The sequence below is a fragment of the Tachysurus vachellii genome, chromosome 23, assembly GCF_030014155.1.
Source record: "Tachysurus vachellii isolate PV-2020 chromosome 23, HZAU_Pvac_v1, whole genome shotgun sequence".
NCBI classification, from domain to species: Eukaryota; Metazoa; Chordata; class Actinopteri; order Siluriformes; family Bagridae; genus Tachysurus; species Tachysurus vachellii.
In genome coordinates this window covers 1,856,860-1,881,791 of record NC_083482.1, presented here as the reverse complement: position 1 = coordinate 1,881,791, position 24,932 = coordinate 1,856,860, and the positions used below count along the sequence as shown (strand labels likewise).

At 37.5% G+C, this 24,932-nt stretch overlaps 1 protein-coding gene across 11 annotated transcripts in view; it reads left to right on the top strand.

The window, feature by feature from the left end:
• LOC132839053 (myelin-oligodendrocyte glycoprotein-like) overlaps nt 1-24,932 on the top strand; it is a 30,235-nt gene that overhangs the window by 4,709 nt on the left and 594 nt on the right. For 2 of the 11 annotated variants that reach the window (XR_009647690.1, XR_009647691.1), the window contains exons 1-11: nt 2,805-2,992; nt 8,777-8,817; nt 8,946-9,263; nt 10,372-10,413; nt 10,544-10,651; nt 11,105-16,143; nt 16,587-16,700; nt 17,969-18,060; nt 18,683-18,829; nt 20,284-20,379; nt 24,608-24,658. Coding sequence is in view for 8 of the 11 variants with exons in the window: in XM_060859802.1 (XP_060715785.1) it covers nt 2,520-2,554; nt 8,777-8,817; nt 8,946-9,263; nt 10,257-10,413; nt 10,544-10,559 (567 nt within the window). In the remaining 3 variants the exon portion in view is untranslated. Of the gene's footprint in view, nt 1-2,436; nt 2,555-2,634; nt 2,731-2,804; nt 2,993-8,776; nt 8,818-8,945; nt 9,264-10,256; nt 10,414-10,543; nt 10,652-11,104; nt 16,144-16,586; nt 16,701-17,968; nt 18,061-18,682; nt 19,181-20,283; nt 20,380-24,607; nt 24,659-24,932 lie in introns of those variants that run through there. The other 9 variants (XR_009647689.1, XM_060859805.1, XM_060859804.1 and 6 more) reach the window with 9 other exon arrangements.

Here is a 24,932-nt window from a genome sequence, read left to right as displayed (position 1 = left end):
TTCATCAGCTGTTACGCCTTTAAAATATTCACAATGAGTTCGCGGCTTCGCTGTTGCTCAAGTTACAGGTCCGTGAAGCGGATCCCGCTTATTATATTGTTACCTACCAAATAAATCGATAATTTGACTCAAAATGATGATTTAAAAAGGAGTTTATTGATTTAAAAACAATTGTATTGTTTCCTCTAAAGAAAATAGTGCGTTCCGTCTCTACGGTTAGAATCCTGTGTGTCCATGGCAACGCTGTTTTTCATGGCAACGGTGTGTTATAGTTCGCAGCGGTCTTTATCAAGTAATAAAATAGTGTGTGTAGAAACAATTCGTCCACACGCCGCTCAAATATATAAATAAAAACTCCTGAGCGCAAGTCCACCGTCTAGTCAAGCTTAATAAAGCAGTATCAATAAAGTAAAATTGTAATGTGCGGTCAAGCTCGAGTGTATGCACTGTTAAAACGAGTGTTCTCAACTTCTCACTGATACTTTTGTGATTCGCGGAGTTTTGACAAGTTTTATAGCCTTGATATTGTTTCTTATTCAAAAGTGGTGACAGAAAAAACTCAGCACCCCCAACCTGAAACCTCTTCCCACCCCCCTGTCACAATCACATCATAATCAAAATGAATAATTAGGCTTAAAAGCAAATGTATATGTAAGGGAATCAAGTTTAACAATTACATGTAATATTGCTCCAAATATCATCAATAATGGTGTGTGCAATACCATATATACTGTATACACCTACAGTTTTGATCTTAGGCTTTTCATTAAGTTATTTATTTCCACTATAACACTTGTGTTCCTGATATAATTGCATTTAATGAGGCCTCGTTGTATTTATTCTTACAATAGTTTCCAGATGTGGTCAAGGTATAATTTTTTGACTAAAACTTGACTAAGATACCTTGAGTTTTCTTTTGACTAAAACTAGACTAAAATGATGTGACTTTTAGTCGACTAAAACTAAGACTAACAAAAAAGATGTGAATGACTAAATATGACTAAAACTAACAAGGACCTTTGGCACAAGACTAAGACTAAGACTAAATTAAAAATAGGTGACGAAATTAACACTACTTGCGGGTCACTTTGTGTATGTGACTTGCCGGTCACTTTGTGTATGTGACTTGAGGGTCACTTTGTGTATGTGACTTGAGGGTCACTTTGTGTATGTGACTTGAGGGTCACTTTGTGTATGTGACTTGCGGGTCACTTTGTTTATGTGACTTGCCGGTCACTTTGTGTATGTGACTTGCCGGTCACTTTGTGTATGTGACTTGCCGGTCACTTTGTTTATGTGACTTGCCGGTCACTTTGTGTATGTGACTTGCCGGTCACTTTGTGTATGTGACTTGCAGGTCACTCGTTCTGCATCTGGATGCTTGTGTTTCTTCGCTTTATGGATATGACTTTGTTTATTTTAGGGAAAACTGGACAGGTGAGTACTTCACATGACATATATTGTGCAACACGTTGGTAAGCTTTTCTGTATTAGAGACACTAGGTTAGGAGCGGGTGCCACCCTCTGTAACTTGCGGGTCACTTTGTGTATGTGAAAATCCTTTAAGGCCTTAAACTCCCTAAAGGCCTTAAACGCTTGAACCCGGGAAATGCTGCTTGCAGCTTTAATTAAAAGTTGCACTCGTGTTACTTGTGTATAAATATCGGGACTCTGACAGACTGATTTGAAATTAAATAATGAATATGAGATTAGCGGAAGTGAAACAAACCCATTGGGGGAAAGACAGAAGTCCTGAGTCTTCCATTTTCACTTGTTTGATCAGGATCACATGTAGTTACTACCAAAATTTATCTACTTATCCATCTGTGAGCACCAGTATTTACACCGAGCATCAGTTTTCACGTTCCTGATGTGTCTGGACGTGTTTCGACACGCTGTACAGCCGTTTACATTTACAACATTTAATGTTAAATATCTGTCTGTTCTGACTTGTCAGCAGCGTGGTCTGGAATTTTTTATTACTCTTATACCACTTATATAATAGTTTCTAATGACTGAGAGTAATGATCTATTAATGAATGAGACATCACACATTCTAAGTGGTTACTGGTACATTTAATGTTGTGATATGTGCAGAAAAAGTAATGTTTTTATGTTATAATAGCTAGAAATGTCCACACATCACCCTCTCCACCAGAGAGAGAGAGAGAGAGAGAGAGAGAGAGAGAGAGAGAGAGAGAGAGAGAGAGAAAGAAAGAATTCCACCGTCTTTAGACTTTCTGTGTCAGGAAACACAATGCACTGGGACTCCTTCCATAAATGTTAATTATCTGTCATCTTACAGAATACTTCACTACGTCAACAATTTTGCTTTATTCCCTTTTATACAACCCGTTTTCTTTTTTTATACATTTTATTATTAGCTGCCCGAGTCTTTAACACACACATTTTGACCTGGTTGTCATCTTTTTCCAGAAGTAAACCATGCTGGGGAATACGGAGAATTAATCAACACCTCCTGACCAATCAGGATCAAGAATTCGACATGGTCGTGTGAGATGACGTTTGCTCTCGTCTCAACAGCAGAAGTAAAGTGGGCGGAGCTTCCATTGTACTTTTTATACTCGGTTTGAGCCAAAGTAGCTGTTAACGGAAGAATGTTTTTGTGCAGTGGGGCAGGGGAGCAGGAGGGCAGTGAACCCTGAGCAGTAGCGCCCTCACCAGGTTAACATGGGTTCGATTGTACGACATATGAGGTCATGTCTTTAGGTCTGTCGTTCTCCGCCTTCGTTTAAGTAATTAGAAACAATCATTAGAAATCCACGATCGAAAATAAACAATTCACGTCTAAATTCAATTAAAATTGTTAGTGAAATTTCCCATTATTATCCTCTTGCGTATGTGGTTCTGCGCATGCGCGTTAAACACAACCAGTCTTCCGCCGTGACGTAATCTAAAATATTCGCCTAGTTGATTTTGTTCCTGTTTCCTAAAGAACCTTTTTAATAATGTTCTACATCATGAACTGGAGGTATGTATAGAATACAAGTGACCGATTTAAGGCGCTCATTTAGTTAAACAATTATAAGGCCTTTTTCGGAACCGGAATGAAGCTAGCTAGCAGCTGGCTAAGTGCTAGTTTTATGCTAGCTAAAAGATGTGGCCGTTTATTATCAAAATTATCTCCTTAAAATGGCCTTTTCTGTCAGCGAATTGACGCGTTCTGTCTGTTAAACGTTTCTTGGTTGTATAAAATAGAGTAAATTAATGAAACTGATGTCCTGGGGTTCAGTCCGTGGTGTTTTACAGACTTGCACAAAACAAACGGAATAAATAAGTAGTCACCGCGTCAAGCACGTAGCTATGGAAACGTGCGGGAGGATTAGACCTGCCTCACAGGTGGGAGGATTAGACCTGGGGCCTGTTTAAACCCGAGAAAGCAGGTTAAGTCCGTTTCTGAAAGAGAGGTAACATACCCAGAGTCAGTTACCATAGTAACTTACTCTGTGAACCTAACCTGGTCGGGAGCAGGTTTTCTTCAGTAAACCCAGAGTTTCTTTCGGTCTCCTCCCCTTTTTTAAAGAGGAAGCGATGTTTAAACATCTCATTCATTGCACACATTTCAGTTACACAGAGAGCATCAAAGGGAATAAAATGTCCTTTTATGGACGATCCTGTTGATGAAGAGTCTGTATTCATAGGGAGTTACATTTACATCGGGAGAGGATTTTGAGGCCCAGAGTGGATTTTGTGTCACATCCCTATGCATTTTTATTTGAGCGGTACAGTTTTTCTTTACAGTCAATAAGATACATCCATAATCTCATCCATCCTTACATCAGAAACATCAGCCATCGCGGCCGTGCTCTTACCGAGCAGATGCTTTGCGTTGCCTTACGTTTCTTTGCAAATGGTAGTTTTGTGTACAACATCGGGGGATGCAGAACATATTAATAAGGCTACTGTTTGCAGAGAGGCCAGGAAAGTGTGCCTCGCTCTTAAGTGCTTTCCGCTTTCTGACAATTTTTGTGTTTCCTGATAAAATAAAATACTGTTCTTCCGGTTTCACCTCCGATATTATAACAGTTTGGAATTTACTCTAAAATAGTTCTTAATTACTAACTACAAATTACATCTTAAACAAGTCATTTTAGATTAATTAGTAATTTTAGACTAATTAGATTAATGTAATAATTACTATCTCTAAAAAGTATTGGTCTACTTACTAATTTGGTCTATTTACTTATTAATTACTTTCTAAATCGTAAATCAACATCAACCACTTGAACAATAAGGAGAGACAAAAAACTGCACTTAAACATAAACAATATACAATTGCATGAATTATCCTTGAATTGAAAAATATACCTTTTAAAGGTGTATGTGTATATATATATATATATATGTGTGTGTGTGTGTGTGTGTGTGTGTGTGTATGTATGTATGTATGTATTTTTTTTTTTTTTTAAATGCACCACATTAATATTTGATCCACTAAATCCACTATTGTTTTATACAGCAGTGTTGTTTATTAATACATGTTCAAATTCTCCATATGCTTGCATAAGCACTTTCAGTTCTGCTGGTGAGAAATATGCAGACTTTTATTTTTTGTCTGACTCTGTTGCGATGGTGACTTGCTATATCTGTCAGTCAATTTAGAGTTGATAAAACTCTCTTCAGCTGTTCTGTAACCAAAAACTCAGTTTCCCATCTCAGGGTTTGTCAACTCAGTGTTCAAGTTTAAACTCAGAGTTGGTTGAACCTCCTTTCTGAAACAGGCCCCTGCCTCACAGGTGGAGTTACTCAGGTTCCGGTTTTTATTCAACCTCAACATCGAACCGCCCACATAAAACAAAAACCTTATCTGCAGAACGAGTCCAAACAGATCCTTCAACTTTTCTTTTTTCTTTCATGGACTATGGGAAAGGCAGCATGTTATCATTATCATGGAGCAGTTTCCAGGAGCTCAGTTAATAAAAAACGACTTAAAGTTGTTTAAGGTGTGGCACATTGTGCTATTGTCACATGGGAAAGCTAACTGAGAGGCTAAAATATTAACAGTCTGTAAGGAAGAACATGTTATGAAGTGCACAGAGTTTAAAGGTGGGGTGCACGATGTTTGAAAGCCAATGTTGACATTTGAAATCACCAAAACAAACACGCTCCTAACCCAAATGGGTGTCACCCCTGTTTTGATAGCTCCGCCCCACACATACACACATAACCCAGGCAACTATTATTGCGGAACCTGCTGGGGAAGCTTATTTTATTAATAAATGAACTCAATGAGTAATGCTATGGTAATACAAATGTGTTTTTGTAGTACTGTGTGTTGTACCGTGAAAGGTTTAGCTCCATTTCACACGGAGCACAACGTTCGACACCTAGGACTCGAGGCAGAGGTAATGGCAGGTATCCACCATGTCAATATTTCAGTCTCTTTATGCTAATGTCACACACGCGCACTGAACATTCTCTCCACCAGATATCGATAAGACACGCCCCTTTCTGCTCATTGGCTACACGTTTGTTTTGTTTGTCGGCCCGACTCAGTTTTCTGAAGCATTTTTCAAACATCGTGCACCCCACCTTTAATGTGTGCCTGAAATCACTATTAATGTTGTACAGATTTTTGGAGATGTTCTTGTTATTAAATTTCAGGATTTCTCGCTTCTAAGAAAGTGAAATGTTCCCTCGACTAGTTTTGTCCTTGACCAATTAATTAAACTTTATCATATGTGTAACATTTATTTAATAGAAATACAATTAATTTTGTGGTAAGTTTCACAAAAGATTTTGAAATTTGTGTTGTAGTCATTAACCCAATACAATAAAAGAAACACCTGGAACAATGTGCCGAGTTATGGTCTGATCTAAAGCTGTATAAGAACATAAATGATGGTGTAGATAAATGTTTGTAATGTTTCTCCAAATGCCTACCCAGAGACGATTCCCAGTGACGATTTGATGGCTCTGTGTGACCACTGGAAGGCAGTGGTGAGAATCCTCCACAGCTGGGGAAGAAAAAAAAGAAAAAAAAATCTTGTTATAAATTAGTCACAGTTCTGTATATAGTTAGCTCTGTCAGATTTGTTTAGTGTGGGTGGAGTAGTGTTGTCTCACATGCTCTTGGCTATTGTGTGAATAAATTGTGCTCAAAGGTTTGTCTACTTTGGGAGAAGACAAAAATGTATTTTATTTCTTATAGGACTCAAGTTAATATGTAAGGCATAACAGAATGATAGAATCAAGCAAAAAATAAAAAGGAAATGATCCCTGTTCAAAAGTTGCATGCCTTTAGTTTTTAATATGGTGTATTTCCCCCTTTAGCATCAATGATAGCATGCAATATTTTGTAATAATTGTGCGTGAGCTCCTAAATTCTATCAGGTGGTTGAGCTGCAAAATCTTGGCAAAATGCCTCCGGTTCCTGTACATTTTTTGGTCGTCTTGCACAACTGCACTTTTGAGATCTCCCCAAAGTGGCTGAATGATATTGAGGTCAGGAGACTGTGATGGCCTCCAGAACCTTCACCTTTGTCTGCTGTAGCCATTGGAGGGACAACCTTGTCTTTGGATCACTGTCATGTTGGAACATCTAAGCTGGTACCATGTGCAGCTTTCGTGCTGTAGAATGCAAATTGTCTGCCAGTAATTTCTGATTACATGCTGCTTTCATCTTACCTTCAATTCATCTCACTTCCCTGTGCCTCTGGAGCACACATAGCCTCAAAACATCAGTTTTTCTTTGTTTTTTCCTGAACAATTCTACCAACCTTCTTGCGCTATCTGACCATAGCATACTATCAACAGAACCTCTTATTTTACATCTCTTTATCAGAGTCTGAACAGCATTTTCAATGGCATTTTCAAGTGTTGAGACGTTTTTAAATCCATTTCCTGCTTTATAAAGTTCCTCTACCTTATTATGCAGGTTCATTTGCAGTTCATTTGTCTTCCCCATGGTGCAGTATTGAGCCAAGTCAGTGCATCACCTCATGAGCTGAGAAACTCTCTGACCTTTTACACTCTAAACCCAGATTTTGTGTTAATGAAACATTTTAAGTGGTCCGTACTTATTCTTTGTTGTTTTTTTAAAAAACGTTGTCACTACTAATTTAAATTAGTTGTTTGCACTATTCAGATGAAATATTGAGTGCAGTGATCATGTTAAGCAGAGACAACTTGGTATGTTACGCTTCTGTAAGGGAGGGGAGGGACGGGGCCTGAAACAGGTCAATGTGACAATGCGCTGTCTGGTCCTCGGCACTCAAACCGTGGTTTTTTGAAAGCACTTTGAAACGGTGAGTGTAAATAGTCTAATATATAGAAATCTTTCTGACAATAAATGATTACCCTAAAACTGATGTTAGTTAAACGTTAATAAGTTAACTTAATGTAAATGCGACGATTGATGCTAGTTTTTTTTTCTCATTTTCTGTCCGTTCATAGTAACGAGCTATTTCTGTCAGGTCACATTTAATAATGTTAGCCAGTGTTATATGTTCCCAGTTACAACGTTTGTATTTCGCTGGCATAAGTTTTTTCCTTTGGTTCATATAAGCGTGTATGCATGTACACATGCTTGTCGCTAACGGTAACATATGTCTCTGGTGTATTAAAATAACCGTTCAAAAACGTGTTTCTTAAAGTTTCTTTTGAAACTTATTATTTTTTGTTTGTTTCTAGTAGCAACTTAAACTGTTTAAAAGATGTATTCATTAGCAGATGTTCATTAACGTTTTACAGAGAAAGTGATTTGCTAATCTAAACGTTTTCTTATGCTCTGTTTTCACAGGTTCTTTTGAAGATGCAGTTGAAGTTTTGTGAATTTATATGTGACAAACGAGGTTACCTATTAAAACATTATAGTTAACTACCATCAGGGCTAAGCTAGCTTCAGAAGCCATGCCTGTATGTTCTCAAGATGCACAGTGTGAATCTTTGAACAGATTCTTGTTCTGATTGTCCAGTCAGTGCAGTAAGTGCTCTTAACATTTACCAGTGTTCTGCGCTTATAGTGTACTGTATGTTAAAACTGCATTATTGTTGCTCTACTGATATGAGTTAACAGTTATCAACTCAAAAGGAGTGTGTTCATGTGCTCCTTTTTCCTTTATTTTTATCCAGTTTAATGCTTTATTGTTGAATAATGTATTTTCCTCTAAACACTGTATTGTTAACATTGTGAACTTGAGTATATTGTAGTGTTACCTGTTTTTTGTCAACAATAAAAAAATGAAATGGTGTTATTGTTTAATTTCTTATTAAATTAATCTATAAAGTCTCATTTAAGTAGTATAATTTAAATTATAAGACATTGCTTAAATATAACATTTATTTCTTCTTAAAATGTACAGACACTAATTACAATGAGTCACTGGTGTGGAAACTTCCCTTTAATAGCCATTTAAACCTCTGTGTGTCGACCTGTGTGTTTATAATGTAGCCAAACCTTCAAGCCTATGCAAACTTTTCATCAGGGTTGTTTAGGTGATTTCAGGGATTTTTATCTTTAGGGTTTAAAAAGGAGTCAAACAACTATGTGATCATTAATGACTTCACGTGACCACAATCCTTAAATAAGAAATCATTATTTTAACCCGTCTTATTTTTCAGATAAATGGCAATGTTTAACAATTTCCTTCAGGGTATGCAAATGTTTGAGCACATTTCATTGGGTCTTTAGAAACTTTATTTGCATTCTTTGTCTCTTTGAAAATTGGTGATTTTCATATTAGTTTCTCAAACTGAATAATATGAACCACTGTATGGAAACAGCTTTAACAGTAGGTCTTTTCCTTTTCCACAGATGTTTATTATTCTTCATGGTCCATCTGCTGATACACAATGGTGAGAGATTAACACACCTCTGAAAATCTGTCTGACTTCATTGATGATACACAATCCAGCAGGAAGTGGAGGGAACTGGTAGATTTCACCTACATTTGATTTCTTGTGTGTTTGTGTTGTACTTTCAGTGTTGGTGCAGAGCATTGAGACTCGTGAAGCCTTCGTAGGTGATACAGTCATCTTACCATGTTCCATCAACCGCACTGTAGTTAGTGTGGATGTATTTTGGCGAGATAATGAAGAAAAAGTTTTGGTTGATATCATCAAGAGTAAAGAAGATTTTTCTGAGCAGAGCCCAGAATACAGAGACAGAGTTCAAACTTTTCAAACTGATATTACAAACGGAAACTTCTCCATCAAGCTGAGTAATGTGACGCTCTCTGACTCGAGAAATTACACCTGCAACACCCCAACATCTATTCAGAAAGTACAGTTAAGTGTTAAAGGTTAGTATCATGTTTTTAAAAGCACACAGATATGTACAGTGTTTTGTTTCTTATAGATGGTGGTGTTAATTTAACCAGACCTTTTAAAGTTAATGATTATTATGATTAATTTGGTTCTATATTAAGTCTATTGTAAGTGTAAAAACATGTGAATCTGTTTGAGGCAGAGGCTTTATTGTCAATTTCATGCCATAATTTTTTATAGTGGTTGTAAGAAAATATTTGTGAAACATAGAATTAAATACAAAATTTAAAAAATAACAAAAAAGTTAAAAAATAAAAAGACAAAATACTAGGAATTATAGAAATTTAATTGATATGCTTAGAAATTCTTGTATGTATGTCTATAGTAGTATTATGTCAAACTTCCTGTTAGTTCGCTAAGCACTATTTTAATGAACAGGACAAGTGCATCATTACACCATCATTAGCATCATAGCATAGCATTATTGTTGCTCAAACAGTAGAGTAGTGCACTAAAGCTCCTCTGTTCAGTTTCCTCAAATAGAAAGAGCAAGTATCTTTTATTTTAGCTATCCAGCATTTCTTTTAGTAAGACAGAACACTGCCAAGGCACGTTAGAAATGGACAACTAGAAATGTCTTCCAGCTCAAAAAGTGAAAAGAACAGTGTAACTAATTGGTTTAACAATCCACCTAAAAGTTCAAAATCATTTGCACCAAGAATCCTGTATTCTTGCCATATAACTGCACATATGTATAAACATTAATTTAACTGTTCTACTAATGTACACTGTGAAATATACACACACCAAACAAGCAGTGTATTTTCAACTCTGTCACCTAAAATGACAGAAATGGCTACATATTCCACAAAGCTGTATAATATACTATGTAAGATTGTCTAGATTGTCAGTTACAGAATAAATAAATGACCTGTTCAGTTACAGCTAAAGTCATGGCTCCTTTAACTGCTTTAAATAAGACTCTGTTACTTCCTTGTTTGACTTGTCGTCTCTTGCCCTTGTTTCAGTGCCACGTTCCCTCCAGTCTATAGTAGTGTATGCTGTGTGTCGTGTGTGTACAAATCTCCTGTTAATCCCTCTTCATGTTCAGGATGAATGTTTTACAAAAGTTTTTCCCACCAGGTTTAATAACCCAGTCTCTCACACTGCAGGGTCAGTATACAAGTATGTTACTAAAACCTTTACTCACTTCTGATTTTCTCTTTCACTTACACATTCAAAAGTAAGAGTATTGTGTGTGTGCTTCAGTCAAACAAAGTAATTGGTTTCTTTCCTTGTTTGTTTTTACATCCAGACCAACAAAGTGGTGACATGACAATAAGAGCAAGCAGCATGTTCCTTCTGGGGTTCAGTCTGCTGTACAGTTTGGACCTTTGAAGACAACATGAAGTTCAAGATGTATGTAAGTGCTGTGTCAGAAAAACGGGAGGATATGAGGCAAACCTTTATACAAACCTTTACTTACCTGATTTCCAGCTTTCCAAACAACAATCTAAATAGACAGGCTGTTGTACCTTTTGCTCTTTAAGGCTTCTTCAAAAGGTAGATTTTGAGACAGTCACCCCTGCCTTCTATGATTTGTTGGTGAGGTCACTGATTGTTGTTGGGTTTTCTTCACAGAAAAAATCTTTACCAGCTGCTATTGTTTGGTGTCTGTTGCTCAATAAAACAGTGGTTTCGCTTTTATTTTTTAAATATTGTCTATAACCAATGCTTGCTCAATGCCAATGCTTGTTCAGTCATCTCTCTGATCTTCATGTTGGTTTTTATCTTTTAACAACAAATGTAGTCTTTACCAGTTTTTATGAGAATTACTGATACCTTTGTTTATTAGGACATTTGTTTCTTTTTACAGAAATAAAAAATATTGCAGGAGGAGGGAGAAGACCGTCAGTCCGGCTCAGGAATAGCATCACCAACAACCCCACATTCATGGCTGTGTGCTCAGTCCACTGCTGTTCACTTTGCTGATTTACAACAGCTCAGCAATGCTCAGCTTCAGCCACAATATGAGATTGGCCTAGTACACAGTACACAGTGTATTACAGTGGTGTGTGAGCTGGTGACAGTACAGTGTATTACAGTGATGTGTGTGAGCTGGTGACAGTACAGTGTATTACAGTGATGTGTGTGTGAGCTGGTGACAGTACAGTGTATTACAGTGATGTGTGTGTGAGCTGGTGACAGTACAGTGTATTACAGTGATGTGTGAGCTGGTGACAGTACAGTGTATTACAGTGGTGTGTGTGAGCTGGTGACAGTACAGTGTATTACAGTGATGTGTGAGCTGGTGACAGTACAGTGTATTACAGTGATGTGTGAGCTGGTGACAGTACAGTGTATTACAGTGATGTGTGTGAGCTGGTGACAGTACAGTGTATTACAGTGACGTGTGTGAACTGGTGACAGTACAGTGTATTACAGTGATGTGTGTGAGCTGGTGACAGTACAGTGTATTACAGTGAAGTTATTGACTGTTTTTATAGTATTCGCTTTTCGGGTTTTGCACTTTGCAGACGGTCCCTTGGAATCTGTCTCAGGTGTATGTTTATATAAATATACAGGAAAATTTGATTTAAATCGTAAAATTGAATTTTTTGTGAAAAAAGCAGGGATTTTTATTTTAGGCCATATCGCCCAGCCCTTGTACTTTCACAACCAAGACACTGGTACGCTGTGTCATCAACGCTGCGAAAAATGCGAACCATACCTCCTGATACAATACTATAATGCATTCCTGCTTCACCTTCACTATTCATTAAACATGCTTTTTGCCTTCCTTGTGTAAAAAGGTACCTAGTGCATGCTGAAATGAAACAAACTTAGGTTAAATGCTTTAGCATATAACACCATTACCCATATTTAGTGTATATTTAAACAATATACAACAAATTTTAACCTTCATAAAGTCACCAACAATCTTGAAAATGTTGCTATGTGACTGAGCAGCATCTCATACTTGAACAGAATTGGGTCACAAAGAAGCCACACTCACTGACAGCCCATTGGACTAGCTGGATAGCAGTCTCAGAGAGTTTTGTGCGTGTCCATTAAATGTGCATCTGCTGAAACTGATTTCTCTTGTCAATTTTTATCTTCAGCTGACAAGCCTTCATTTTCGCAAGTTCATGAGTAATGTATTGGCCGCCATGTGATGTACCCCAATGATGTTAACACTGCTGGAGTAACTATTTTCTGTTTCTAGAAACCAGGACTGTTTTTACGTGAGTTATACATTACGTTTATAAACTATACATAAAAAAAAAACTAGTTTAGTCATTTAGCAGGTATACGTTTTTCTTTGCTCTCATTTATAGCAAGAGACATTTATTTTGTGGCCAAGTCACACATGATTTGTGACCTTTACAGATACATTTTTTTGGTCATAAGAATTGCCTGTACATTTTATATTAGAACATTTGTTTATTTTGCAGTAATAACACTATTGGAGTGTACTGAAAAAACTACATAGTGATGTGTACTGCCATCTAGTGGGAAAATTATTGCTGATTTACTATGGAACGTTTAATTTGTCATGCACAGTTATACAGGGTACAATGCATAGTGACATTCTGAGAGGTTGAGTACAGGTGAGAATATACAGTGTATATATTATAAGTATATTAAAAAATAATAGAATATAATAGTTAAAAATATATAGCCAAAAATGTTAAAGAATGATTTAAAAAGGAGTTTATTGATTTAAAAACAACTGTATTGTTTCCGCTAAAGAAAATAGTGCGCTCCGTCTCTACGGTTAGAATGCTGGGTGTCCATGGCAACGCTCCGTTTTTCATGGCAACGGTGTGTTATAGTTCGCAGCGGTCTGTTATCAAGAAATAAAATAGAATGAAAAGAATTCGTCCACATGCCGCTCAAAATAAATAAATAAAATAAAAATAAAAACTGAGCACAACTCCACCCCTGGTCTAGGCAGCTTTTTGTGTTAAATTATATTTCCTGTCGCTGCGCAGGCTCTTTTATTGTACATGACAGCTTATGTCCCGATGACCGGTCTTTGCATTACGATTAAAAGCAGTATGAATAAAGTAAAAAATGTGATGTGTGGTCAAGTTCGAGTGTGTGCACTGTTTAAACGTGTTCTCAACTTCTCACTGATTCTTTTGTGATTCGCGGAGTTTTGACAAGTTTTATAGCCTCGATATTGTTTCTTATTCAAAAGTGGTGACAGAAAAAACTCAGCACCCCCCAACCTGAAACCTCTTCCCAAGCCCCTGTCACAATCACATCATAATCAAAATGAATAATTAGGCTTAAAAGCAAATGTATATGTAAGGGAATCAAGTTTAACGATTACATGTAATATTGCTCCAAATATCATCAATAATGGTGTGTGCAATACATACATACATACATACATACATACATACAACACAGGCCGTTTGGTAGGACTTTGGGCTGTTTTAAACCAAGTTTGGGTTGAAAATTGTGGGTTTGGGTCGGGAACACAGACGTTAAAGAGAGCATGCACGTCAACGTTAAAATCGGACGACACCAGTGCGCGAAGCCGCCATCTTCTTTGCGTCTTCAGATAAAAGCGAGTGAAATTCTGTCTGAAACGTATGTTATTCAATATGTATTTAACGATGTTCATAGCCATAAAAAAAATCTGCTTTACTGTATACACTAATGTTATAAGCACAATTTAGGCTTTCAGTCAGGCTTTCAGTGAGACTATCTCGCGGCCGTGACAGCCGTGCTCCAACTCATGACAGATCCCAGAACAGTGAACAGGAGAGCGTGCGTGGCATCTTCATCGGAGCTTGGAAGGAAATAGGGTAAATGCTTTTATATATTACTTGTGTACGTGTTAAATCTACTTTATTATAAATGATTTTGTGTTAGATACGGTTTTGATACGGCGTTTACTTGATGGTAACGTATTTTGTTAGACTTAAGTAAAGTTGGTCACATTCACAGATTGGAGTTTCCCGAGTCAATAACTCCTGAGCTAAACACTGTTACTACACAAAACACGGTTGTAGCTGCGTCTCTACATTACTACGATAGAAAAGAGGTGTTTTTGGGTTGTTTTTAACCCAGCAGTTTTTAGAGTGTTTATATATACACACCCCTACAGTTTTGATCTTAGGCTTTTCATTAAGTTATTTATTTCCACTTTAACACTTGTGTTCCTGATATTATTGCATTTAATGAGGCCTCGTTGTATTTATTCTTACAATAGATTCCAGATGTGGTCAAGCTACAATTTTTGACTAAAACTAGACTAAAATTAAAAGACTTTTAGTCGACTAAAACTTGACTAAGATACCTTGAGTTTTCTTTTGACTAAAACTAGACTAAAATGACGAGACTTTTAGTCGACTAAAACTAAGACTAACAAAAAAGATATGTGAATGACTAAATATGACTAAAACTAACAAGGACATTTGGCACAAGACTAAGACTAAATTAAAAATAGGTGACGAAATTAACACTACTGCCATTTGCAAATTGTAGTGATATGCAAGTTTAGTGCAACGTATTGGGAATATTGATAAAAGTAGTTGGTAAAAGCGGTCTTTATTATAACAGGAATCATTTATTTATATACACACACACCAAACCCGTTTCCAAAAAAGTTGGAACACTGTACAAATTAATTGTGAATAAAAACAGAATGCAATGATGTGGAAGTTTCAAATTTCAATATTTTATTCAGAACACAATATAGATGACATATCAAATGTTTAAACTAAGAAAATGTATCAACTTATGAAAACTAAGTTGATTTGGCATCAACTCATCTCAAAAAAGTTGGGACAAGGCCATGTTTACCACTGGGTGGCATCCCGTCTTCTTTTTATAACAGTCTGCAAACGTCTGGGGACTGAGGAGACAAGCTGCTCAAGTTTAGGAATAGGAATGTTGTCCCATTCATGTCTAATACAGGCTTCTAGTTGCTCAACTGCCTTAGGTCTTCTTTGTCGCATCTTCCTCTTTATGATGCATCAAATGTTTTCTATGGGTGAAAGATCTGGACTGCAGGCTGGCCACTTCAGTACCCGGATCCTTCTACTATTATTAGTGTGAAGCGTTTACTATACTAGTCCCTGTGAATGAGCCGTTACTGTAGGAGTGATTTATATTACAGTGAGGACTTCTGTCTGATCTGCTGCTGTTAGAGAACATGACTGTACACCTTCTGGTCTGGGAATCTAACTGTGATGTCATACATGAATTAATCTGACATTAATGTGACTGATGTTAGAGTGAGTTTTGAAGTGGGGATGAGGGAGGAAAAGAGCAGCTGTGGTTATAACTACATTGTAGACTTCCGCACACTTCTGCATCTGAACTTGAACAGAAGTGTTTCCTGACTTAAACACACTTACTGCAGTGTGTCTCGAGCGTCTGGACAGCATTTGACTGTCAGCATGAGGATCTTAGTGCTTCAGTTTTGTGAGTAGATTCACAAGTTTGTGATTAAATTGTGTAACTTTTCACTGCATAACTTTGTCCTACTGATTTTCTGTAAATTATTCTAATCTAACTTCTTGTGTGTTTGTGTTTCCTGATCAGATCTACTTGTGTTCTGTGGAGCTGCTGAATGTTTCACACAGAAGTTTGTAGATTTGGGACAAAATGTGACTTTAAAGTGTGATGTGTCTTTAAGTAATGTGTACTGGTTCCTGATGAAGGCGTCAGAACCTCCAGTGTTAATATTACGCTCTTTCAACAGCAAATCCGTGAGGGCAGATTACAGTAACACAACCTTCAACAAGAGATTCTCACTGCAGTATAACAGCAGTTTATTTATACACAATATCAGTACTAATGAATTAGGAGTCTATTGTTGTATTCAAACTCATACTGATTCACCTCCAAACATCAGCCGTGGAATCAGACTTTACATCCACAGTCACTCAGCTGGTGAGTTTATTTAAAGTAAAATTCTCTGAATATTCTCTAATAACTATGTTGAACAGGATTTGGTTTGAAGTGACTGTTGTTTTATTTTAATTCTAATGTATAAATGGTCCGTTTGTGTTACACATTTCTTTTGAGACCTGCCAAGAACTTGAATTTATTCTATCACCATGTAGATCTAAAATGCTAGTATATATTTTTAGATCAATGGCACTCAAAATGTGATTTTTCTTTCTTTACACTGTAAATAACTCCGTATTCTCTAAGTTGTTATATTGATTATTACTGCTCACTTGAATCAGCTGTTTCCTTCAATCTAAACATTTACTTCTAAAGTGGTAGATGTGTGTGTAAAAAGCCTAAACCTTCAACCATGTCTGATATAAAACATGTTGTGGATAATAAAGTGAGTCGTTTGTTTAATTATTAAACTCTGTCCTTTTCAGAGAATCAGACACGTAACACTGAGCTTCTGCAGGATCAGACAGGAACCGGGTTCCAGACGAGTCTCATCATCTCAGTAATAATGAACTGTGTTCTGGTCATTACAGGTGTCACAGGTGGGTTTTATTTACAGTGTGTTCTGGTGACATACTAACTGACAATATATTATGAGTTTAATCCGAAAATACCAGATCTGTTATTCTGATCTAGGGCTGGGCAATAAAACGATAACGATATGTATCGCGATAGACACGTGATCGATATCAATAAAAAATGTGTTCGATAAAACGTTCAATATTTTTTATTCTTCATCGGAAGAAAACCAAGGTTGCGAAGCAAGTCTGGTTACATTAACAAAGGCACTCAGTCTCTGGTAACCTAGCAAAGTAGGGAGTGACACGCTAACAGGCAATCATGTTACAGTATCACGTTTGGTTGCGCCATATCGTTGTCTCGTGCCGGTCTGCTGGATTTCTCTTCAGTAACCGGCGACTGATAAGCAGAAAATGAGCCGCAGCGAGCGAGGAAATTGTAAATAAAAGAGGAAAAGTCGGCACGCTAATATGTTTTTTTGGATATTATAAGTCTGACCGTAGTCACAATGTCGTCTGCCAAGACCTGGTAATACCACAAACTTGTTTTACCACCTTAGCTGCGCTCACCCTTTGGCACAGCCGTATTCAACCAACAACATCTGTAGCTGCAACACCGCACAAGCAGCACTAACACACACTCAGAGCCGATCGGCCCTATATACGCTCACTACGAATTATGGTCCCACAAATTACCCAAGGCCCCGCCTCCCCCTGCCTCATTTAACAGCGCGTGTTAATGTTTACTGTGTAGATGACAATATGAAGCGGAGCTATACATCTGGCCATGAAAAGAGAAAAAAGAAACAAAATGAGAGTGCAATGCGAGAACAGGAATCAGGTAAACTTGTGTTCTCTTCAAGTTTGATGTCAGCAAGAGCAAATAACAGTAAAGTTAAGTTGATGTGATTCTGTCTCTAGTCTCTATGTGACTAGCTACATTAAATTAGCTGTGCAGTGCTGACAGTGCATCTCTTGGCCTGTCTGTCACACAACAATTTATTGCGTGAACATTCACATGAATAAACGCCCAAGGGCAATGGTGTTTATAAACGGCAGCTCGATAACCGTGCCGCACGTGAACATGCGTTCATATGCGCGTGCAATCGTGCACGAAATGACACGCGCGCTTTCCAGCAGCAACATCTGTGTGGGGACCAGTATAAAATGAAGCGTGGTACACTGTTTAATCAGTGTTATATTTTCTATCTTTTATTATTGTTATTGAAACACAGGCCTCGTTAATGAGGTGCCGATTGTCTCTGGGTTCATTCTGTATTTTTCTGTGTTAGTTTTTACAGTTCAGCGCTGCAGAAGATCTCCAAAAACTCAGACACAACCTCCTGGTTCATCACAGCAGCAACAAAACAACGGCAACCTCGTGGTAGGATTATTGCTTTTTAACTCCACAGACTACACGTTTCATCACACTGGTGGTGTTTATTCACAGATAAATGTAGTATTTGAGTCAGTGTGGATGTGAGGCATGATGTCAGTTGCCGTTGGAAAGTCCCACATGCCAAAGTTGCATCGTGCCACAGACCTGTTCATATGTGTGAGTGTGTTAAAGTTAAAACGTGTTAAACGCCACAGATCTTCAACACCACGGCTCTTCAATAACCCCGAGGAATTTTCACTCAAAAAGCAAATGTATCTTTATACTGTATACATTTTAGGCAAAACACACAATAAAGTGTATTTGTGATTTAAAATACAATTATTTTCAATAAACAGGCTAAACAAACTGATCTGTTCTGCACTTTGACCCTCTAGCTCTTTCTAGACAAATGAAACATTTTACACTGTGCCATAAACACCACATATAATGTCCTCTGCTTGACCTGTCACTATGCTTATTGTGTTTATAAGCAATTTTGGATAAAAATGTCTGCTGAATGATCAATATGGATGTAGTATTGTTGTGCGGTTGTGTACAGAGCAGGGTGACTGTACCAATGTGTACATAATACCTCACTTTTATGTTTTCTTTTTTTTACACTGTGCAGTACTCTGAGGTGCAGTTCCTTACGACAACCAGACCTACCAGGACGTCTGACCAGAACTGCACGTACGCTCTTGTAAAACCCCGAACACATGACCTGGAGTGACCCGGCGTGACCCCACAGACTACACGTTTCATCACACTGTAGGAAGTGAGATGTTCTTATCATTTCTGACATCGGTGCACTCGAGCTACCAAGTGGTTGGAAACTTCTCTATACCATCTAACCACCATGAGCCCTGTGCATCTATCTACAACCTGCAGAGTCAGTGTCATAGATTTAACAAGTAAATGTAGTGGAACTCATTTAAACATATGATTTTTTTTTTGTTGCATTAACTGGTGAAGTTCTGAGCTGATCTCTGTCTCGAGGAGACGGAGACGAAATCCTGAGGCTCTTTGTTTTTTTTTTCATAGTGAGATATTAGAAATGACACGTTATGACCTTTAGTTCAATGCCACATTTATGTAACTTTAAGTGCAATAAACTGTTATAAATATATATAGCTCAGCTGAGCTGTTTGTGTTCAGTTTTTACAAACATCACCCTCTTATCATTATTGATCAAAAAACACATGCTTTAAAAATCTGACTAAAGTTCCTCAAAAAACTTTTCCTTTGGTGTTTGATGGAGCTACATACAGATATTCAGACATTCAGTGTCTGAAGAGTGCAACGTTATATGAGCGGCCATCTTGGAAGTCAGACTGTTTTCGTTCCAAGCAACTGAAGAGGCGGAGTTTTATAACACGCTTCCGATCCCCTGAAGTCTGAACAGTGAACTGCAGCAGAAAACTGTGATATAGATAACGTATTAGTATTTCAAACTACCTAATGTACCATAGTACCTAATAGAAGCACCTGGATAAATACAAGACTGTTCATCGTCCCTGAGTCATCAGGAGTTTGTGATACAGATGTTAGTGCTGTCATGAAAGAAAAAAACACACACAGTTTTTCTTGTCTGTGGTTTTGCACCTCGAGCATTAGGTGAGAACCGAGTGACACAAAGGTACACAGGAAACAGCAGCAAGAGCTTTTCGTCTATGTTTTTGTGGGTAAAACACATAGAGTCTCATATAAAGTTATTCTTTATAAACTAAAAACAACACAACAATAAATACAGAAGATTCAACATGAAGCTCAATCAGGATCATGACACACAGCACCGCACGTGATCACAACGCTGACGTGACGATTTCGCACTCGCTCGCCGATAAACACACAGGTTCCCTTTCGTTCGTTCGTTCACCCACAGTTTATATACATATATATTAGTTTAGATTTTCCGACAAAACAACAAGCATCAATAAATATTCATCATCCTTGCTACATATTCACAAAGCAACATTTTTGAGCTATATACACAAACTCTGAATGTATGGAATTGAGAAACCTGCGCACACACACACGCGCACACACACGAATCAGAAGATCCGTCTCAGCATGCAAGCTTCTGCAACTTAACATAAAACGGAAATGAGGTCAACTTTAATGTGGGGAAAGTTTAGAGAAACAAAAAGGACCTTCAGCACACTTGTTTGTACATGATGTGAACCACACGCTGTGGGTTAGCAAGCGCTGACCATGTGTTTCTTTTTACAGCTAACCATCTACTTAACTGTCTGAAACCTGTAACCGTTTCCAAGCCCTGAACCACCTGAGATGTCACCTGCGTTTCTCCGCACGCACCTTGACCGGGTAAATCACCAACACTAACACCATGTGTCTGAAAATCCACCAAACTTATTGGTCGCACTGCTGAGCAGGGAAATGTGGGCGGAGCCACAAAGCAGACCAATAGAATCATCACAGATTGATGTCTAGAGTCACTTTTTTTAATTTACTATTCAGTAGTGCAGTGGTGATTGTTTGTATATATATATATATACTTTGTCATCTTCTAGTGTGGGTAAATCCTAGATATCTTCCAGTTAAGTTCATCTGCACTGTACATAAGGTACAAAACATGAACACCCTACATAGTGACCTTGTGCCTTGTACAAAGATATGTGTGATTCAGCCACAGCAACACCCGTGTGTATTTGTATCAAACCATATTTTCAATGTGGAGTAAAAAGTATTGGCACGCTCTACACGGTTTGAGAACCCTCGATACATGTAGGTTTACTTGACCTGCTTAATTTCAACGTCCTGGGGTCGGGTTTGTCATTGAGGTGCACAGTTAGTGTAGCAGCGATAGAAGTGATAGAACATTGTGCTCTGTACAGAAAGTCTGCAACATTATCATAAAAGTATCTTATACAATTATTCTCACAATTCCCCTCTTTTATCCATGATAAAGTTGCACACTTTGATGTACTGTAGCAGTGATAAAAGTGAGTACTTGGTGTACACGTCCCTCTACGACGGAAACACAAACGGTTCCGAAATGGTTACAAAAGTCTGCCCATAGTGGTGAGCGGCGGTCTTATGAACTTTCAGACATAAGCTAAAAGTCTGGCGAGTCACAAACACTAGTCACGTGACAATCAGAGTGAGTTTGAGTTTAAAGTCTTTGTATCTGGTGCATTTAAGCACAAACCCCCGGTTCATATAAGCAAGCTAAGAAATTAAAGGCCTAAGAAGCAAAGATTTACAAACACTTGCACAGATGACTTACACAGGGATAAAAATGACTGTAGAGTTCACACAGATTTCTGTATTGTTCAACAGAACTGTGTAGAGCTGCAGTTTAGATATAAACTGGAACAAGACCTGTATCTAGAACCAGTGTTTTTAGACTATTAGACTTGTTTTAGACTGTGTGTGTGTGTGCGTATGAGTCTGACTGGTCTCGACAGAGTGGAGCAAAAAGAAATTTGCTATACAAATGAGTCACATTGGTTATTGTTCATAACAGAAAAGATTACCGAGGTGTTTTGTGGTTTTGATTTGTACTTTTCAAATCTAAAGCGAGATTAATTCTATAATTAAATTTTTGATAACAATTTAAATCAGGGGTCACCAACGCGGTGCCCACAGGCACCTGGTCGCCCGCAAGGAGCACTTAAGGTGCCCGCGAGGCACGTTCTAAAATAGCACTGGTCAAAATATAGCTCCACCTAAAAAAAATTTCTTGCTGTAGTTTTTGAATAAAAACCGCTTGCATTAACATAGATTTTAAAATGACGATATTTAATTTCATTTTATTTAATTAAAAAAAATTAAAACAAAAATGTTTAATGTATATAACGAACTCTGGCCTTTTCTGAAGTCAGTCAAAGAAAAGTGTGTGTGTCTCATTTGCGGGACGACTGTTGCGACGGCAAAGCGGCACAATGTGGCGAGACACTTCAGTCTGCGTCACGAAAGTTTCAATGCTAACTACCCACCCGGCAGCGCATTAAGGACAGAAAAAGCCGTTACAAATCCTTTCATGCAAGTGGACATGACATGCACTGCTGAGCAACTAAGTGCTCTGTTCAAATTGGATGCTGGACAGGTAGAGATAGAAATCCTAACGTTGCAAAATGACCTCCACCTCAAAGCCCATCAGTCTGCATCAAACTTTTGGTGCCTTGTGGACACACAAAAGTACAGTGGTGTACAGTAGTGGTGCACAGCAGCTATGAAATTTGCATGCCTTTTTGGTTCAACCTATCTCTGTGAATCAGCCTTTTCTAACATGAACTTTATCAAGAACAAACAGAACACGCCTTACTGATGCACATTTACAAGACTCACTCAGACTTGCAGTGTCAAATTATTCACCAGATTACAGTACACTGGTGTGCAGAATGCAGTGCCAGGCTTCCCACTAACAGACATTTACAGACAAAGAAGAGATAACGTGTTCATTGAAAACACCATAACATTAAACTAAAAATGGTGCACAGAAATGTGAACATTTTTTGAAAAAGACTAAATTACTTGTGAATATTCCTTCCATCATTGTTGTATAAATCATTGTTAATAATTGTGGAGAATAATTAACATTGACATGTGAGCAGTCTCTTCACCATATTATTATTATTATTATTATTATTATTATTAAAAAGTGATCTGTGCAATTTTGCTCTTGAGGTAGTTTGCATCAAACAGGTAGCCCTTCGTACTACTCCGTTCCCTTGAAGTAGCCCTCAGTCTTAAAAAGGTTGGTGACCCCTGATTTAAATGTTCGTTTTAGGTTTTTTTTAAACAGGTTTGTTATTTTTTAACTACAGGTGCTGGTCATATAATTAGAATATCATCAAAAAGTTGATTTATTTCACTAATTCCATTCAAAAAGTGAAACTTGTATATTATATTCATTCATTACACACAGACTGATGTATTTCAAATGTTTATTTCTTTACATTTTGATGATTATAACTGACAACTAAGAAAAATCCCAAATTCAGTATCTCAGAAAATTAGAATATTGTGAAAAGGTTCAATACTGAAGACACCTGGTGCCAAACTCTAATCAGCTAATTGACTCAAAACACCTGCAAAGGCCTTTAAATGGTTTCTCAGTCTAGTTCTGTAGGCTACACGATCATGGGGAAGACTGCTGACTTGATAGTTGTCCAAAAGACACCCATTGACACCTTGCACAAGGAGGACAAGACACAAACATGGGTTTCACAAACAAGACATGGGTTTCAGCTGTCGCATTCCTTGTGTCAAGCCACTCTTGAATAACAGACCGCATCAGAAGCGTCTCACCTGGGCTAAAGACAAAAAGGACTGGACTGCTGCTGAGTGGTCCAAAGTTATGTTCTCTGATGAAAGTAAATTTTGCATTTCCTTTGGAAATCAGGGTCCCAGAGGAGAGGCAGACAATCCACGTTGTTTGAGGTCCAGTGTAAAGTTTCCACAGTCAATGATGGTTTGGGGTGCCATGTCACCTGCTGGTGTTGGTCCACTGTGTTTTCTGAGGTCCAAAGTCAACGCAGCCGTATTTACCAGGATGTTTTAGAGCACTTCATGCTTCCTGCTGCTGACCAACTTTGAGATGCAGATTTAATTTACCAACAGGACTTGGCACCTGCACACAGTGCCAAAGCTACCAGTACCTGGTTTAAGGACCATGGGATCCCTGTTCTTAATTGGCAGAACAATGCAGAAGAGCTGAAGGCCACCATCAGAGCAACCTGGGCTCTCATAACACCTGATCAGTGCCACAGACTGATCGACTCCATGCCACGCAGCATTGCTGCAGTAATTCAGGCGAAAGGAGCCCCAACTAAGTATTGAGTGCTGGACATGCTCATACTTTTCATCTTCATACTTTTCAGTTGGCCCAGATTTCTAAAAATCCTTTCTTTGTATTGGTCTTAAGTAATATTCCAATTCTGATTTTCCTTAGTTGTCAGTTATAATCATCAAAATTAAAAGAAATAAACATTTGAAATATATCAGTATGTGTGTAATGAATGAATATAATATAAAATACAAAAAGTTTCACTTTTTGAATGGAATTAGTGAAATAAATAATATATATACACTCACGCCCCCTTCTGTTAAAATAAATATGTAAAAAAAATTCAAATTTCAAAATTATTGTTGTTAGAGTTGCTGTTATGGAAAATAATCAACACCTATATACTTATATAAGTATGTGTATGTGTATGTATGTATGTATAGATAGATAGATAGATAGATAGATAGATAGATAGATAGATAGATAGATAGATAGATAGATAGATTCTGATTGGTCAAAAGGTGTTGATTATTTTCCATAACAGAAGCTCTAACAACAATAAATTTGAAATTTGATTTGTTTTATAATTTTATTTTAACAGAAGGGGGCGCAAATGCAAACGTGTGTGATTAATAGTTTAACAAATTGATTTAAATTTTTGAAAAATGATTTATGTCATTTTAATTTATTTTGCCCGGATATATTGTTTAATATATTCGTTAATTTCTGAGTATTGATTTTCCTTTGTTTCCACTGGGAAGGAATTAAATGCAGCACTTTGATGAACTATATTTTTGGCAGGCACTTATTTCCAGGGATTTCATAACAGCGTAACAGATATTGCGTCATCAGGTAGGCGTGGCCTATTTGATAATCTAAACCCTATATATATATATATGTATTCTTTTTTCTTCTATTATGTTTCATACATTGTATGTATGTATGCATGTACAGTTTGTGTATGTATGTACAATCCTGGCATTCTTTGTGGACGGCAAAGTAAGAATTTCATTGCTCAGGGAAACCTGTTTTCCTCACTGGGTATATGACAAAAAAACGCTTTGAATCTTGAATGTGGACATGAGGAGAACATGTGCAGCTCAACAGACACTAAGAACATCTCTGA